Source organism: Populus nigra, chromosome 1 (genome assembly GCF_951802175.1).
Source record: "Populus nigra chromosome 1, ddPopNigr1.1, whole genome shotgun sequence".
In the NCBI taxonomy this organism is placed as follows: Eukaryota; Viridiplantae; Streptophyta; class Magnoliopsida; order Malpighiales; family Salicaceae; genus Populus; species Populus nigra.
Window position 1 is genome coordinate 34,117,109 of NC_084852.1, and position 19,575 is coordinate 34,136,683.

Consider the following 19,575-nt stretch of genomic DNA (forward strand, 5'->3'; position numbering starts at 1 on the left):
CTTTGACCTTCTATTGAAGTAACTTTATATAATCATTGGGAGCTGGATCACTCCCATCCATATGATCCCATAATTCTTTCCCCATGACAAGTACTTAAAACTAGAATTCCCAAGTTGAATAATTTTTTCTAGTGATTCGAACACTAAGCAACTCAAAATTGTTTGATGTTATCTTCTCAATAAACACAACAAAACCATAACAAACAACTAAGACTAAAAGAAAATCCAAGAGCCCTAGGTATCTATAACTAATTATCCAGTTAAGAAAATGAAAGAAAACCACAACATAACCAAAAAAATAGCCAAGAATAATAGAAAATCCAGGACCCAAGAGTCATGGGTATTTATGATTGATTAGCCAGTAAAAAAAACCAAAGAAAAACCAAAACAAGATAGTGAAAAACAAATTTAGAAATAAAACTCTAATACGATGTTAAATTAGCTAAATGACTTTTCTCTATGAGAGTTTCTTTTATTAAATAGAAATAATTCAGATTTACATCCCACAAAATAAGATACTATTAATTACATAAATATTGACAACAATTAGATAATACTAACTATTTGACTTCGGCTCCTTTGAATTGTTTTTTGTCTATGCAGGCTTTTCAGATGCATTTTTGTAGCTAAAAAAATTATAAGTGGAAATAAAATTTTTTTTATAAATATATATAATCAAATAAATCAAGATCTATGTATGTTAATAAATGAAAAAAAATAATCATTAATGATAACTAAAAATAACATTGGAAAAATCAAAAGACAGGTTAGATCAAGATATTTAATCGTACAAAATAAAATATTTATCCAATTGTGTTTGCTAAATTTATTTATAAAAATATTTTTTTATTCAATCAAATGATAATATAAATAGACATATATATTAAATTGATTGAATAAAATAATAGGAAAAAATACTATGCAATGTGGCACATATTTAAAATATTATCTGAAAATAAACATTTTTTATTTTTAAAAATAAATTTTATCTATACAAAAGATTAAGAAAAAAAGATTTATAGATGAACAAACAAAATCTCTTCAAAAATTAAATACACCTAATTTTTTTTTAAAAAAAGCTTTATAAAAAAATGTTAAATAAGCAAAAAAAAAAAACAAAATTCACAAATGAGTGATATTAATTGAATCATAACTTTAAGAATTATTTTAAAAAATGAAATTAAAAAAAGGTATCAATTATAGGAAAAAGCAAAATTAGAAAAAAATAGCCATAGTGTTATGGCACAACTTGTCAAATCCGTGATCCGAGTCATGGACTCAACCAAGTGTTAAGTAGCTTGTTTATCTCTCTTTATATATATAAAAGGAAAAAAGAGAGCTATAATAAAAAAGGGCAAAAATAAAGCCCGGGTGCTCGAGCCTATTGCCTAGTACGCTTAAGGTATTTCAAAGAAAAGCTCAGTCATATAGGTGGATCGGACCTTCAAGCCTAGACTCATGCGTATGGGCTTGTTTTTACTCTTTTTTTTTTTTTTTAAAAAATATATATATATAGATGATATTTCATTGGTGAGTCGAGATTTCAGCCATCACTATAGTGGCTGGAAAAACTAGGTAGTGTATCTTTTATCATAAAAATTCATTTTTTAAGCCAATTCAACCCTCGTCAACAACCTTGTAGCATCTATTAACAAACCTATCAACCTAAAAAATACCAAAAAAGATTAAAAAAACCATCCATTTTGGTGGTTAGCAATGACTTGAATGACGACTTTCTCGGTCATTGTCAAAATCTAGCAACCCCTCTCTCTCCTCTTCTTAACCAAGAACTGAAAAATAATACAAATAAATTTTTATATCAAAAGTGGTTTTTTGGAATTTAAAGAGACCTAAATTGTATAAATTATATTGTTTTTAAAGATTGAGGACCTAAGTGTATTTTTCATGAAATCCTCAGCATACCACAAATGTATGATGTCTTTTTCATTTCAATCCATTTTCTTTAAAGTTCACTCTTGCATAAGAAATCAAAAGTAATTGTCCTTCAATTAGGATCAAATCTCCCAAAATAAAACTTTGAAGACCACAATAAATTACTAAAAAATGAACAATAAGTCCATAGTGTTGTGTGTGTGTGAATGATACTCATCTACAGTAAAAAAAAACCCCATACCTTTTAGTGTTTTCTATAATACTTTATATGAAAACTATTGATTCTAACAAAAAGGTCCACGCTAATAGTGCCTTTGTTTCAATTTTTGAAAGTCAGTAACTTGTTTGGCTGAATAGGTAACTTTAGCAGTATAAGTTAAAACAGTCACTGTATCGGACATGTCACAATGAAGCTTTGTTACAGATTCTCCACTCTTAAGCTCTTTATAAGACCCATAAGCAATAGACATTTTTGGTTCCATATTTAGTTTCAAAGAGCCCTTAGGCAATCTGATAGCAAGGTTAAGAGGTCCACTAAGATGATGCGTATGCTCCTTAAAAGGAAAACATCAGGTAAATTTAGCATCATATCATGGCAAACTTTCATCGAATGCATTGGATGAGGGCCAATCTTTCAGCTTCAGTATCCGAGACCATATATTTCTATCAAACCAATTGATGAAGTCCCAAAAAATACAAGACTTATGTGTTGGATAATCGGTTAATCTCTTGATTTTAGCAATATGATCCATTCTCCCTAGCCAAGGTAGCTCAAAGCTTATGTCTGGTAGGCCAAGGTGTCTGGTACCTGTAAAAAGTCTGTTTTTATAGATTTGAAGACTCTTAGATGCTTAAGTATCTTTTTAGATAGAGAAAGTGCAACAATATTTTAAAAAGATAGACTCTGAAAATATGCATGTTAAAAATATTGAGAATGAAGAGATTGTCAACCTGAAGCTTGAAGGATTCATGAGGTATTTATAGCTCACGAGTCTTTTTTTTTTTATGGAGATGAAGGGCTGAAGAGTCATTTCAGTCCTATGATATTTTGAATTGTATTTCATTTAAAATAACACGTATAAAGTATTAAGGGATTTATGTGAACATGAAAAATTACTGAAAAAGTACTGGGCTCAGGTGAGTTACTTGAACATATTAGGAGCAAAAAATGAACTATTAGAGGTTTTTAGCCCGTTAAATATGAGATCATCACTGGCCATCTTTGTTTTTGAAAATGGACATTAATATCCACCTCTTACCAATCCAAATAGTAAATACCCTTCATATTAAAAAAAAATAGCATGTCTTTTGTTTTTTACGAAGGCATACCAGATAATTATTGGCTCCTAACTTAGAAAGTAGTTTAGAAGTATGATAATTATTATGATTCAAAGTAATTTTTACTTGAAAATATATTAAAATAATTTTTTTTTTAAAAAAATTATTTTTAATATCAGTATATAAAATAATATAAAAATATAAAATAAATTAATTTTAAAATAAAAAAAATTAAAAACTTACTGCTACCAACGTTGACATTACCATTGGCATTAAAGCAGGTACACCTTTGAACGGGAGCAATAATTTTATATTTTTTGCCAGCTCTGAAAGTGAAAGGGAGGCAGCATCTCCTGGGGCTGCGAGCAAACGTTTTAGTACTAGAGTGCCAGAGCCACAAGCACAAAGGATGCTTCTATATTCATCTGCTTTTTAGAAACAGATTGAGAATGAATGAGGTATAAACCATGTTTTTAAAAAATTAATATTTTTTTTTTGATAAAATTTAATAAAATTTATATATTTTAAATTGTTTTGATATGGTAATATCAAAAATAATTTTTTAAAAATAAAAAAATATCATTTAAAACATTTTAAAAAATAATTAATACTACACTTCTAAATAACTCTTAATATAAAAATCTGACGAGCAATTTGTATAACGCTTGTGATATTTCAAAATAGAAGCTCTACAATTATCACAAAACATATTCTCATCTGCCACCGAGGATAATTATTTTCGGTTTAATTTGATTTTTATCAAAAAAAATAATCAAACTGGTTTTTTTTAAAAATCCAAAACTGTTCGGTTCAGTTATTTTAGGATAAAAACTGGTTCAAACCGACCAGTTTCAGTTTGGTTTTCGGTTCAATTCGGTTATTTTATATTAAAAACCAAAAACTATATTGTTTTTTGGGATCATTTTTGTAATTTTTAATGGGTTTGGTTTTGGTTTGGCTAAGTATTTTTTCCAGTTTTTTGGGTTTGGGTTCGGTTCAGTTTTTTTAGTTTCAGGTTTATAAACCGAAACCGAACTGAACTGATCGATTTTTTAAAAATTCTAATAAGTTCTTTTTACAGTGCAGTTGTTTTATTTTTTTTAAAATTTTTTTAATTTAATTAGTTTTTCAATTTTTTTTTCTCTACCGTGTCTTTCTCTCTATAACATTTGTTCTTCATCCAACTGTTACAAAAATGGAACGAGAGCACCCTGCAAACACTTGGCGTGCCCCAGTTCTTCTTCCTTGCCTTTTCACTGTTAATTTAACTATACATTTCATATAATGTACCCGTTTAAAATGTAGCTGCACACGAAATCACTCTAATTTCATACATTCATACCCGCCACAATAGTAAGATCAAATTTATTTATTTTTTAATTATTTTAGCACTTTCTTAATTAAAATTTTTATTAGGTTTAAAGTGGTAAAATAAAAATATATCTTTTATTATAATTTCTAAAGTTCAATCTATTAAACTTTTTCAAGTTTTCACCCTACATAGAAAAAAATAATGATAGAATTCTCACTATTAAAATAGTATTTGTCAAAACAATATTGGTTAGAACAACCAAATTTTAAGTAGTAAAAAATATGATATAATCTAAAAACAATAGCCAATAATATTCTAAATAAATATTTAAGCTCTATAATAAGCAAGTAATAAAATAAAACTTGTAAAAGAGCAACTTTTTTAAATAAAAAAATTTAAATTATACAAGATAAAATCATCAATTATTTCACTTACAAACTATACTATATATAAAATTAGAATCGTATAAATAATATTTTTATTTTATAAGTTTCAAAGAAATATTGAAAAGGTCACAAACAATACTATTTAAAACTTAATTTTTTTAAACAAAACTTTCTAGAATGTATTTATTCATTGCATTATCTTGTTGTATATGTGAACAAAACTAACCTAAAATCTTTGATGCTAATCTTATATTGTATAAGGAAGATATCATGAACTATTATAAACAAACCAATAATTCACTTATTGAAAAAAATATATCTATAAGATTTATGATATGCATCAAATCATTCAAATAACATGAAATATAATTTTAGAAAATAAATATAAATTTATAAGAAAAATATATTGTAACCTTCTAAATTTTTTTTAAAAATCATAACATACCAAAAGATTATATATGAAAGTTTATAAAATTAATATTAAATCTATATGTCAGAATATAGCAACTTAAAAAAAAAGTTAAATTATGACTTAAATTTAAAGAAGTTAAAATCTATTTAATAATTAATCTATATAATTTTTTTTCACATTATAAACTAAAAAAAATCCAATATAAAGAATAAACCTTAATAATTGTAGATCAAATATTTGTAAATATATAAATATTAGAAAAGTGAGTAATAATGTTTAGTTTATTATAACAAGACATCTAAACATAAAAAAGTTTATAAAGAAAGTCTAGAATTCATACAAGTTTAAATCTATAAACATGTAAAATAATAACTTATGGTAAATATATTTTTAATATAAATATAATACTAGCATGCATACTAAACATATATCTAAATTTATAATTGATATTAATTAAAGTCTTAACATACATATTAATAATAAAAATATACATGCTTAAATTAAAAACAAAGAAATATACCTACTTATTTAAACACTTTAAAATAATAAAATTTTTATTATTATCAATAATAAATATTTTATCTTTAAAATTTTATTACTTCTTATTTATATAATTAAAATATTTAAAATATTCCTCCCAAAATTCAAACACCAACTTAGTCTCAAAACCTAGTGCAAAGAATCCCAACCCAGTTCTTCAAACCAGCCTGTCCTTCTCTCTCCTCCAGGCGGCGACGGGGAGTCTTCCTTTTTTGCTTTAACTCACTCGAATAATATATGGAGCGATATCTTCTCTCTTAGTGCAGAAGTCTGTGTCCCAAATGGCTAAAATGGTGGTTCTAAGACACATTACTTCAAAGCGATCATTATCAACTTTTCCTTTTCTCTCTCAGAGAATTAAACAAACAGGTACCGTTCACCTTTCCAAATTCCACTCTTTGACATAAACAACAACAACATCAAAGTATTGTCTCTTTATTATTTATTTACATAATCTTGTTGAATTGTATTTGTAGCAGAAAAAGAAATAGTTGAAATGTTCAAGGTACCCAGTTCAAAGGATGATGAAATGCAAAACTTGCCCACGCAAAATATCAAGTTCTCGAGGAGAGACCCTTCGGTTAGGACATTAGATGAGAGGTTTATAAGGATTTTGAAGATATTTAAGTGGGGACCTGATGCTGAAAAGGCCTTGGAAGTGCTCAAGTTGAAAGTGGATCATCGATTGGTTCGTGAGGTTTTGAAGATAGATGTTGAGATTAATGTTAAGATTCAGTTTTTCAAGTGGGCTGGCAAGAGGAGGAATTTTGAGCACGATTTGACTACTTATATGCCTCTAATCCGTTGTTTGGATGACTGTGGGTTATTTGGTGAAATGTGGAAGATGATCCAAGAAATGGTCAGGAGCCCGACGTGTGTTATTGGTCCGGCTGATTTGTCTGAAGTTGTGAAGATATTGGGCAAGGCCAAGATGGTGAATAAGGCACTTTCTGTCTTCTACCAGATAAAGAGTCGCAAGTGCAAACCAACGGCGAGCACCTACAACTCTATGATTTTGATGTTGATGCAAGAAGGGCATTATGAAAAAATTCACGAGCTTTACCATGAGATGTGTAATGAGGGTGACTGTTTTCCAGACACAATGACATATAGTGTGCTTGTTTCGGCGTTTGGGAAATTGGGTCGGGATGATTATGCTATAAGGTTGTTCGATGAGATGAAGGCCAATGGCTTGCATCCAACTGCAAAGATTTATACTACCTTGCTGGCAATCTACTTCAAGTTAGGTGATGAGAAAGCTTTGGGTTTGGTGCAAGAGATGAAGGATAAGGGCTGTGCACCTACCGTCTTCACTTACACCGAGTTGATTAAGGGACTAGGAAAATCTGGGAGGGTTGAAGATGCTTACAGTGTATTCTTGAATATGTTAAAGGATGGTTGTAAGCCTGATGTTGTGCTGATAAACAATTTGATCAACATTTTTGGAAAAGCAGGTCGCTTGGAAGATGCGCTTAAGCTTTTTGACCAGATGAGGTCTTGGAAGTGCGCGCCAAATGTGGTTACATACAACACTGTAATTAAGGCTTTATTTGAATCCAAAGCTCCAGCTTCCGAGGCTGCTTCATGGTTTGAGAAGATGAAGGCAAATGGTGTTACTCCCAGCTCGTTTACGTACTCAATTCTTATTGATGGTTTTTGCAAAACAAATAGAATTGAGAAAGCTTTGTTGCTTCTTGAAGAGATGGATGAAAAGGGTTTTCCGCCTTGTCCAGCTGCCTATTGCAGCCTTATCAACGCTCTTGGAAAGGCAAAACGATATGAAGCTGCAAATGAGTTATTTCTGGAGTTGAAAGAGAATTGTGGACGTTCAAGTGCTCGTATATATGCTGTGATGATAAAAAATCTTGGAAAGTGTGGCCGTCCGAGTGAGGCAGTAGATCTTTTCAACGAGATGAAGAAAATTGGATGCAATCCTGATGTTTATGCTTACAATGCACTCATGTCAGGGTTGGTAAGGGCTGGTATGATAGAAGAAGCTTTTTCTGCGCTCAGAACCATGGAAGAAAATGGTTGCACTCCAGACATAAACTCGCATAACATTATTCTAAATGGCCTGGCTAGGACAGGTCGCCCAGAACAGGCAACTGAAATGTTTATGAAGATGAAAGATTCGTTGATCAAGCCAGATGCAGTGTCGTATAACACCATTCTTGGCAGTCTGAGCCGCTCTGGCATGTTTGAGGAGGCTGCAAAGCTGATGAGAGAGATGGGTTCAAGAGGATTTGAATATGATCACATCACTTACTCATCAATTCTTGAGGCGGTTGGTAAGGTTGATGAAGATGATGAACCCAACTTTCCATGAAGGAGACCTGGTATTGTCTCAAATTCATTCCCTTACCATTACTGTTAATTTATTATGAAATTTACATACACATTACCTGTGCATTATAATGGTAGTTTGACTGGATCCATTTATTAGCATGAAGACTCCCGCAGGGGAGGATAAGCATCAATTTTCTTTCATTATCTTATCTTTCTGATACTATGAGGATGCACCGATACCAGAATACTTTTTATACAATGGCAAATTCATTGGTAAAAAAAATACTTTGGAATAATATTTCATACTAGAGTCATCTCATCATGCTTGCAAATGAATCATTGAGAGGTATTGCTTAAGGGGAAGGGGGGAGAGATTGCCAGATACCATTTTTTTTTGGGGCTTGCATTTTGATTATTGACACTGCACTTGAAATTAAAATCTGTTAAGTTAACTTAAAGAAATTCAGTAAAGACCACTGGGCTAATACTTACTCTTGATCAAAATTGGGAAAGCTTAAAAAGAGAATATTTGAACCAATCACAGAAACAGAATATGAATATCATAAAACTCTATTTCCTGTACTCTTGAAGCTCATAAAGCCACAGAGGTTGACTGTCTACCTAGTTTTTTGTATTGGGTAGGACTGTATGCGTTTTGTCAATCATGATGCTTAAGTGATTCAGACAGGTCAAAAGAACACTGGCTAAATAAACTATAAGAAACCCACTTCCCTGAAGTGGTGCTGTAGCTTATACAACCCTCTGTCGTGAGTGCAGTTGAAACACTTGAAAAGCTACACGTGCCTTAATTAATTAAAGCAAATGTTTTGTTGAGCCTTTTTTATCCTGATTTTCTTACTTCACTTGCCTGAGAAAAGGACAGAAAAAGGAAAAATATCTCATTTCTCCTGAGAAGAGGTGAAGCAGCTTTTATCAGTTGATTTGTAGTTTTTTGGAACCATGCCTCGGCTTCTGATGACATCTAGTCTTGCATGATTAAATTGTGTCATGAAAGACTTCCTGAAACTGCATCTGTTGTTCAGTCATCATCATACCTACCATATGGCCCTTGCATGATTAAATTGTGATAGACTTCCTGAAGCAATTTTCTGTTTTTGGGCATCATTGCATCTGTTATACTGTTGTGAAGTGATGGACTTCTTGAGTGCATGTCAAACTGCTAGACATGGTTCTTACAATTGCAATGAAAACCAATAGCGCAGCGTTATTTTCAACAACTATAAATGTGTTATAGAGGCCCACTAAGCTCCAATAATGGATTCAAAGTCAGTATTCTTCAAAACAGCTGAGCACCTGTAGTGTTGTTCAAATATGATGTTGTGGAAATTTTGTTTGTTGCAAAGTAGAAGAGGAACAAAATCTCTCTATCTTTCTGAAAGAAGTGGCTATGTGCTTCTTGCTGCTGTGTGGTATTATTTATCCTTGCTCTCTTGCTCCATTTTCTGCTTTGTCTTGTGGGATGAATTAAAGGGATCACAAATTGGGTCATTCAACTGACAGATTCTTTATGGTAACAGGTCCTTTTGGTTTGTTCACGTAGACTTTGGAGGAATGCAATCTTCACCAAGTTGAAAAAACCCTTAACAGCTTAAGGGTATATGTTCTTCCACTTTCATCAGATTGCTGACCTTTTCTTTTATTGCATCTTTCTCTGCAGTTTCATTTTTTTCCTTGTTCCTTTTGTGGTTTCATTTCAGGTTGTGTTTGTTTTTCTTGCAATTTTATATTTTATATTTTGATTCTTAGATTTAATTATTGTGTTGAGCAATGACACTAATAAACAGTGACATGCTTATTTGATTCCATTAAGAGGTAATCAATAAGCTTGAACCAAGCTTAATTCAAATGCAGCTTATTTGACGAATGACAATTTGAAGTGTGCATCAATCATGATTTATGGCTCTTGCTGCTTTCATGGATTTATTTACAAGGGATTTTGAGTATCGAGGCATATGATTTATGCATATGCTGATGACTCTTGTTACAGTTATATTTGACAGTGTGCTTGGGGGTGCATGCCAATAAAATGGAATTTGAACGGCTTGCGTCTCTGAAAAAGAATGAAATTTTAACTTATGTTGATGATTGCATACTATCTGGGTGTTATTTTACATTCCAGGGTGATCCATGTTTCATTTATTTCCACTTGTGAGATTGTTTGTTGATGGATTGTAGTAAGCAGTCATGTAATCAATCCATCAACAATGATTTATAGTGATTATGTTCTTTTCTCATTACTTCAATTATTCCGTAGTCAATTTTGATTCATGATTGCTTTATGCAGGTTGCCCCTTGCTTTACTAGGACCACCAGTTTATCAAATAAATCGACGAACTTTTTACCAAGCATGAACTTTTACCAAGAACGAGTGTGATTGGTTTTGATTTGGGCTGAGAACTGCACTGTTGCTGTTATCAGGCAAAGTGGCATTGGTGTTGTGCTTAACAATGAATCATTTGGAAATGGAGGGATAACTGGTTAGAGGGTTTTGGGCCGCTGGAGCAACATGCTACTCAAATCATTTCGGAGGAGTTGGTTAATGCTTCTGTTGCGGATATGGTGATCAATAATGAGCAATGGAGCTGGGAATCTTTTCTCACTTGCTCCCCATGCAGATAGTGTTGATCATGGCTAATTACCTTCCCCCCTCAAGTGCTATGGAAAAGGAGGCGGTTTATTGGTGAAACACCACATCAGGTGCATTTACTACTCAGTCTGCATATGATGCACAAATTAATGAAGTGAATTCTAGTCATCGCAAGGATCCTATTTGGCGATTGGTTTTGAAATGGAAAGGTCTAGAGTGGATCAAGGCATTCTTATGGACAGTGGCTCAAAATGGTTTGTTGACAAATGAGGCTTGAGTGCGTTGACATTTTACAGAGAATCCTAGTTGCCATCGTTGCTTAGGGGAAACAGAGAGCACGTTGCTTGCACTTAGAGACTGCCCTATTGCTACTATTATTTGGAATTCTCTTGTTAAACCACGGGACAAGGAAATGCTTTTTAGTGCAGGAGAGACCACTTGGCTGTTAAGAAGCCTCTCGGCTTGTGATGAGGCCACAGCAGTAGTTACTTGGTCTACAGTATTTGGAGTAACAATCTGGTACTGGCGGAAGTTTAGAAACCAAAGAATTTTTGCCAATGATTCTATGTCTCACACTTGTCCCTTGAACGTGATTAAGAGTCTAGTAGCAGACATAAAACGTACCAATGAGGTAGATGGCGGAGCTTGTAGCAATATGAAGTGAGTTGGATTGGTTGGAAATACCCTCCAAGGGAGTGGATGAAGCTTAATGTTGATGATAGTAGAAAGGGAAATTCTGGGTGCTCCGGAGCAGATGGACTCATTCGGGACAGTAATGGATCTTGAATTGTTGGATTTGCTATAAATACTGGTGTGGGAATCTCAGTTAGAGCTGAGCTATGTGCAATTACTGCTGGATTAGAGAGTATTACCAAACTGATTATTGAATGGGATTCTGAGCTGGTGATAGATTGCATTACAAAGGAGTCAATTAAAATGGATGCGAACTATATTTTAATTGTCAAAGCAAGGGAACTATTAAAAAGAGATTGGGAAGTGGTAGCGCAACATGCATTCAGGGAAGCCAATTTAGTAGCAGACTGTTTAGCAAACTTTGGGTTAAGTAAAGATCTATTTGACAGGGGATTGGGAATAATTACCAATCCTCCTTTAATCTTAAACTCTTTCTTGTATTTCGATCTCATTGGGTCCATTTTTTCTCGTTTGATTTAATCTAGAGCTAATCTAGCTCTAACTTGAAAAAAAAAGAAACTTCCACTCTTGCATGCTTTGGTAGCAAAAACTGATTCTTCTCAAGTTTTGTGTGAATGGTTTGTACGAGTATATGATTATTTTGATAAAATCTGGTCATCAGGAAACATTGTCAACAAATCAAAACTAACTTCATTTGAGAATCTTGTTGGTAGAATCAAAACTACTTCGTGCTAGAGATAAACTATCCAGACGGCTGCCATGAGAGAGAGAGTGAGGAGAAATTTCTTGTTCAAGTAATTATGCTAGTGAAAGTTCTCTTGGAAGTAGGAAGTATTTTGGTTTATGCAAGTAATTATGATTTCTCTTCTCCGAGTTTACTTGAAAAGCAGTCCTAGCTCACCCCCATTTTTCTAGTGGCCAGAGTAAAAGTCTTCCTAATACACCTCCAACGTATTTTATAAGACTTCAATTTTCTTTCGGAGCAAGAATTAGGACCTTCTTCCATAAAAATAATATAAATTATATCTTAACATTTTACTTAAATTAAATTAAATTTTTAACATAATATCAAAACAAAAAAACCTTTTAAAAATTTTATTTTCACTCTATTTAATAGAATTTAAAAACAATAATGCTTGTTTTGGTTTTAAAATTATTATTACTTTTGTGGTATGTTATAAATTTTAAAAATTATAATAAAAATTAATGTAAATCGAATTGAAGAAAAAACATGATTTATCATGAATTTTATTAAACAACTTATAGATTGAAAAAAACTATAAATAAAAAATAAAAAGAACTTAAAAAGAAAAAAACCATAAAAATAAGTGATATTTGACACATAATATTCAAATTAACTTAATTATAAGTTATTTAAATTGATGGGAAAAGCAAAAAAAAGAAGTAATAGATTAAAAAAATAAGTTATTTAAATGATATGCTGTCTTTCCCTAAAAAAAATTAAAAAACATGCCTAGAAATACGAGCTTAGGCTTGAAAGTCCATGCACTTGAACTCTTTTTTAAAATTATCAAGTATGTTAAATTTATTTGTCGAAAAACTTATCATACTTTTCATGCATTGTTTAGGTACTTTTGTCGAATCACATAATGATTTGAAAGGCTTGTGAACTTTCTTTTCTCCCCCCAACAACAAACCTTTAGTGTTATTTCATATAGACTTTTTTGTCCACATCACTTTTTAAGAAAGCTATTTTTATATCTATTTAATATATTTTAAACTTGTTAATAATTACAATGATTATTGACGTTCATATGGAAGTTATTCTTGACACGAGTGAAAAGGTGTCAAAATAGTCCATGCCTTCTTATTATTTAAAACATTTCACAACAAGTTTTGTTTTATATTTATCAATAATTTTATCAACTTTCATCTTTCTCTTAAAGATCCATTTATGGCCTTATAATTTACTTCTACGTGGAAGATTCACTAGTTCACATTATAATTTTGCATAATACATTCAATTTATATATTGATTTCTTCTTTCAAATAAAAAGATTTAGAATAGAACATGAACTCTAAATAGTTTTAATGTTCTTTTTTAGCAAGAAAGTTAGAAGATCATGATCGGATGTTTTATTTAGTTTTCATTCTCTTATCTCAATCTCATCATCTTCTATTTAATGATTACCACTCAAGCTTATCCCATTCATCTTTTTAAGTGAATGATTTTTTTATGCTTTCTTAAAAAAAACATATTTTCAAATAATATAGCATTAATTGATTATATTATTATATTAGAATGAATATCCTCAATACTTAATTTGTGACAAAAAACAAATATAAACCATTATTATAAGAATATCCAATGAATACACAAACTATAGATTTATGTCCTATATTGAATATTTTGGGATTATGTATTGCAACTTTTGCAAGATACTCCCACACTTTGAGGTATTTGTAAAAAGATCCTATACCTTTACATATCTCATATGATGTCTTTTCTAACTTTTTATGGGGTACTTTGTTAAATATATAATTCGTAGTCAAAATTGTAACTCTCAAAAAGTTCTAAGATGCTCTCAAACTTATCAACATGATATTTATAACTTCTTTTAGAGTTTCTTTCTTACCTTCAGCGATACTATTTTATTTAAGTGAATAAGCGATAATTTTAGGGATAATACCATCTTGAGAATAAAATTGACTAAAAATATACTTTATATTCTCTAGCTCCTATTATTTCTTAATTCCTTTATCTTTTTTATTATGTTGATTTTTAATTTCATTCTTGTAATTCTTAAACATTTCAAGAGTTTTATCTTTGTTTCTTAACAAATAGGTATAATAATACTTTATTGAATCATTTAAAAAAGAAATGCAATACTTTTTACCACCTTTATTTTTTATAAATTTTAAATCACTTATATTAGTGAATTAAATCTAGAAGTTTGTAACTTTTTTCGTTTGATTCTACAAAAACTTCACACTAATAATTCTTCTAAACTATAGTTAATAATTCAAGATTAATTGATCTTTAAATATAATTATAATTCACATATCCAATATATTGTGTCACATATCTTAACCAAGTAAGAACAAAAGACATTCTTATTATTATTAATCTCACCATTGTTTATAATAATCATTATACTTAATTTAAGAAGTCATCACATATATAATTTTTTTCTATAAACATTTTATTTTAGTGAGTATAAATTTATCACTTTCAAAGAACATCTTATAACCTTTTTTGCTCAATAATAAATTAGATATTAAGTTTTTTCTAATGTCAACTATATGAAGAACATTGTTAAGTATTAAGAACAAGAACTTTTTGAGAAGTTATTTTTAGAATGACCTTTACAATGCCTAGTATTTTAGAGAATGATGAATCCCTCGTGTATGTTCACCATCTATTTTTTTTATAAGTGAAGACCACCTTCTTCTCAACTTATATATGTTTTACAATACGAGTAACTTTGAAGGCAATCATATACAAACTCATCCACAACACTTATGTTATCAACCTCATATACATTAGCTTGAATAGCCCGTGATCTCTTTATATTGTCTTGTTAAGCCTTGCTTTTACAATCATTAACTTAATGTTTAATTTTACTGTAGATGTAGATGAAACGTTATTGTTTTTTTTTATTCTTAATTTTAGCATGAGATCTTTAATTTTCACCTTTTTTTTACTCATGTTATGTTTAAAGTAGTTATTGAAGTCTTTTCAAGATTATGGTAATTTCTCAATAATAATAACAATGATTTGTTAAAATACTTTAGTATCAATTTTTCATTCATCCCTGTTAACATTTCATGTTAAAGTATTTATTTTGCATAATAATTCAAGTATTTATGATGCAGAACAATTTACAGCAAATCTAAACCCAAATTATAAGTGAATTCTAAAATTAAATTGATCTCAGATATACTCATTAACCTGCTTTTAAACCAATTTTTCTAAAAACTGTTGGGAGACACTATTGAATCGCTCTAATTCAGTTGTGAAGGCGCGATGCTTGAGCTCTAGATTAACTTGAGGATTCTTCAGAACCTCCAAAGGGGTTTTAGTAAGTATTCCGATGGAAGCACTTTATGTTTTCAAGGTCTTTGTTGCGTATCAAAATAAGCCTTCCGACATCGTTAGCATTGGAATATAGGAGCACGCTTCTTCGTTTCGTTGCTGGTTTCAAGGCAGATAAACAGGATGAACAGTTTGAGACAAACAAAGCTCAAGTCGTGAAAGAAATAGTTGCTCTTGAGCCTAGAGATCAGAGCTATGATATGAGGGAGATCGGCTGCTGCTTGGAGTAATCTGATGTATTTCACATAACTTTGTTTTCGTGTCAGATTATGTAAAAACAATATCAGTTGAAAGCGAAACAAAGTATTTTTTTTTATGAGTAATGCTGAATGTTCTTTATTTTTTTTTTTTTATAAAAGAATATAAAGAGATCATTGAAACATGCATCAGTATATGATTTATCGCTTTTACTACTTTCATGGATTCATGTGATTATGCACATGGTAAATGGTTCTGGTTACAGTTCTATTTTATGTTGTCCATGGCAACTAATGTATTGGAATCGGAATGGCTTGCGTGGGAAGGTAATATCTTAATTTATATATGCTGATGTTGATTGCATGGTATCTGGTTGTCAGTTTCCTTTCTAACTCAGGGTCATCCATGTTCATGTGGTTTGGAAGACTGTTTATAAATATGTTGAATCCAGGTGAAAAGATGCAGATTCATCTATTAAGGTACGTGTTTCCTTCCGATTGTGGTTGAAGAAGCCTGATGATGCACAGATTGTAGTAATCATTTATCCAAATCAATCCCTCAGCAATGATTTATGGTGATAATGATCTCCTCTCATTTCAATCATCCTTCTGTCGAGATTCCATTTGTGATTGTTTCATGCCGGTTGCCCCTTTGCTTTATTGTCCGCTAGTTTATCAAACAGATAGGAAAGTTTTTACAAAGTGCATATGGTTGGTTTTGATTTGGACAATGAGATCTGCACTCTTTTTTGTTGCAAGGATTAGTAGAATTGCTGTTGTGCTTGACAATGAATCGAAGTGCGAAACTTCCAATGTTGCATGCTTTCGCAGCTAACAGTTGGTTCTTTGGACTGCAGGAGAAGGGGAGTTGCCTCTGACATTGATGAGCCCTATAACCTCCATCTTGCATATCGAGTGTTCTATTGGCTACTAACTTTTTATCCTAAGTTGCAAAAGGTTCTCAAGTCATCGCACTTTGCTACCACCGGAGGTTTGTTGTGATTCATTTCTCATGTCATTGCAGTCTTCTGTGAATTTAGGACCAACTTTGGATATTGATAACCTTAAAGATCCAGAGCAATTCTTCTTGGCTTTTGAAAGGCTTGAAGGTGAGTTTGCACATTGTTGTTGTTTTTAAGAACATGTTTTGCAATCAGTTGTTTGTATTTGGTTGTTGTTTAGATGCTAACTTTGGAGCCAGTTAGAAAGCCAAAGTTGCCAGTGGTGAGGTTCCGTAGTTTCTGCAGAACCGACGAAGACTGTCAACAATGTCGAGCTTGGTGCTCCAGTAGCATTTCCCAGGAAAGTCGAGCAATAAAACTCATTTTCCAAATTTATAAAGGGCATTCAATGCGATTGTTTACTGGACAAAACTCAGAAAGAATTAAACTGATCCTTATCATGAAACATGATAACGCAGATGTAGGGTACTGAAATTTACAATGGCATCTGCCCTTGCATGCAAAGAAACTAGCTGAATTTATTTGCTGCCAATGTCAGTCAAGGGTGCTCAAGTATTAACAAACCATAGACAGATATCCAACCACAAGTAAGAAATTGAACAAAGAAGACACCATAACCACAATCGTCTGGAGCAATCATCTTCTTTTCCCATTTCTTCTATTACAGCCAATACAATAAGCTACTCAATAGCGTTTACAACATGGGAATGAAGGAGCAAAAGACCCCAACATTATACGCCTCGAAGCAGAAAATGCTAATTACATTTTGCTCAGAAAATCAGATACAGAATCACGCATGCTAAGCACTATTGGCAGAGATGCTGTCCTCCTCTTCACCGACTTGATGGATTTTGGCTATCGCTGCCTGTGCTCTCTCAATGATTTGCCTCTTCTGCATTTCCAAATCTCTCTGAAAATCCATCCTCATCTTCTCTAGTTCCAACATCTGCTGCCTTTTACTAATCTCAATCTTCTCGTATATCTCACTAAATTTATGGATAGAATCTGCAAGCAATCCAAAAGGGGACTGCTCAATACAATCTCTTCCAAGCCTTCTCTTCTTGGGTGGGAGTCCATCTGAATCATCCTCATCACGAGCTAATTCTGAATTCCCTGGACTATCCCTCATCTCATCAAACCCATTGGAATGGTTTGAATATACTCTTGGGTTCATGGAAACATACTCTCCCGAGTCCATCCCACAGGAGAGTCCACCTTGCTGAGCCGATGTCGACATTAGAACATCCATCTTCTTGAAATAAACCCATTTGCTAGCACCACCACCATCCTCTGCTAGCTTAATCCTCTCAATCTTGTACTTCTTTTTCAATGTATCCAAACGATTCCTACATTGTGTGTCTGTCCTCTCAATCTTTGATTTATCCGAAACCTTCTCTGCAACTTCTTGCCATTCATCAGATCGAAGACTCTTCTTCCCACGTTGCAAAAACTTCTCACCCCAAGCATCTAGCAAAACAAATGTTTCATGCTCAGTCCAGTCTGTAAGTGGATTTCGTCCACCAACTGATGGTTTTGGCACTGCTAGAGCTGCAACAGGGGGTAATGGGACACGAGGAGCAAATTCATAACTAGAAACTAAACTCTTTAGTTTTCGCTTTTTCGGATGCCTTTCTATATCATCATCCTCGTGGTCATCATCAATCCCCCTACTATACTTTTCATTATCATCCCCATCCTCCTCAACATCAACACCCTCCTCCTCCTCCTCCTCCTCATCATCATCATCATCATCCACATCTTTTTCCACATAATGGATGCCATTATTCTGATTATTCTCCCCATCTTCATCTCCTAACTCATGCTCACCTTCTTCTTCATCATCACTATCCTCATCTTCACTAACAGCATATTGATTATCGACTGGCCTAGAATAGGTAGCATTCCCCACAGGAAGCTTGTGACGGTTAGAGACATAACTCCGCTGGTTGTTCTCACCGTATGGATTTTGTGGGTACCTTGCATCATCCTCAGTATCATCCATTTTTACACCCGCTTTAAACTCAAACGATATAAAAACCCTAAATTGTAATCGCCAAGTAACTCTCGAGACCAACTACAAACACCCGATTTCACCTAATCAAATGATCAACCATAGCTCTTTCCACCCTAAAACGCCACAATTTCAACCCCCAAATCCAAATTCCCTTACTTTAAAGAAATCAATTATACCACAAAATCCCAGATAAAAAAAAAATCAAAAATTTTCCTTTCTCGAGATCATAACCTACTCCATCAAATCCAAATCTACCAGAACAACAAAGCCTCAAACTTTCTGTTTCAAAACACTTTCAAAATAAGAGCTCCAAATTTACCACGTCCTCTCTTCACACGTAATCAAAACTCTAAGAAAAGCAAAACCCATGATTCAATATTATCGATAATGACCTCAAGAATGCAAGATTCTGAAGCCATATCAAAATCGAAGATAAATAAAAACCATGGTTGGTTCTTACCTCAGAAAAAATAATCACTTTCGAGACTGGAAAGAAATCCAAATTGTTAGATTTCTCTGAAGTCAAACTGTAAATGAAGCTTCCAAGAAGGCCAAAACTTAGATGTTTCAAAGAAATCGGAACTTATATATAAAAGCGCAAATCAAAGATGTGAGAGTGAAGAGAGACAGGTTTGAGGGTGTTAATCAGAGGATCTCTTCAAAGGGAGATAGATGGAAGAGGGTGGCCTCTAACACACGCCCTGTGCTTTCTTCCGGATGTGATTTTTTTTTTTGTTTTTTTTTTTTTTGATTTACGTGGGGTGTCCGGGTCAGCTTGCGCGCACCACGACTATTCCCCACGGCCCACTGGACATCCTGCAAGCTCAGAAGCAGGTTAGGCACCGTGAGGGTGACAGGCGTGTACATAAAGAGTCGAACCCGAAACGAGAACGGAACAAGTCACACGATTAACCATAACAACTAGTCCCTCAAGTTTCAGATGTGATTTTGATGGAGGTAATAATAGCTCGTCCCT

The 19,575-nt window shown here is 32.6% G+C and overlaps 2 protein-coding genes across 3 annotated transcripts; one reads left to right on the plus strand and one right to left on the minus strand.

The window, feature by feature from the left end:
* Positions 1-5,925: 5,925 nt before the first annotated feature.
* LOC133679768 (pentatricopeptide repeat-containing protein At3g16010) lies at positions 5,926-11,927 on the plus strand. Of its 2 annotated transcripts, XR_009836207.1 has the most exons (4): positions 5,926-6,190; positions 6,301-8,157; positions 9,646-9,722; positions 10,413-11,927. XR_009836207.1 is itself a non-coding variant. In XM_062102463.1 (3 exons), the coding sequence occupies exons 1-2, from the start codon at positions 6,103-6,105 to the stop codon at positions 8,145-8,147; spliced, it is 1,935 nt and encodes a 644-aa protein (XP_061958447.1). In that variant the 5' UTR covers positions 5,926-6,102; the 3' UTR covers positions 8,148-8,157; positions 10,413-11,927. The 2 variants fall into 2 exon arrangements, 1 of the variants encoding a protein (XP_061958447.1); XM_062102463.1 differs by lacking the exon at positions 9,646-9,722.
* Positions 11,928-17,199: 5,272 nt separating this feature from the next.
* On the minus strand, positions 17,200-19,331 carry LOC133677944 (trihelix transcription factor ENAP2-like). Its single transcript, XM_062100090.1, has one exon. The coding sequence runs from the start codon at positions 18,585-18,587 to the stop codon at positions 17,385-17,387; it is 1,203 nt and encodes a 400-aa protein (XP_061956074.1). The 5' UTR covers positions 18,588-19,331; the 3' UTR covers positions 17,200-17,384.
* Between the last annotated feature and the right edge of the window lie 244 nt (positions 19,332-19,575).

Bases quoted from the DNA above. Each gene is read 5' to 3' on its own strand.
- LOC133679768 (XM_062102463.1), top strand. From the start codon at position 6,103: ATGGCTAAAATGGTGGTTCTAAGACACATTACTTCAAAGCGATCATTA. The intron at 6,191-6,300 runs GTACCGTTCACC...TATTTGTAGCAG, and splicing joins TCAGAGAATTAAACAAACAG to AAAAAGAAATAGTTGAAATG.
- LOC133677944 (XM_062100090.1), bottom strand. From the start codon at position 18,587: ATGGATGATACTGAGGATGATGCAAGGTACCCACAAAATCCATACGGT.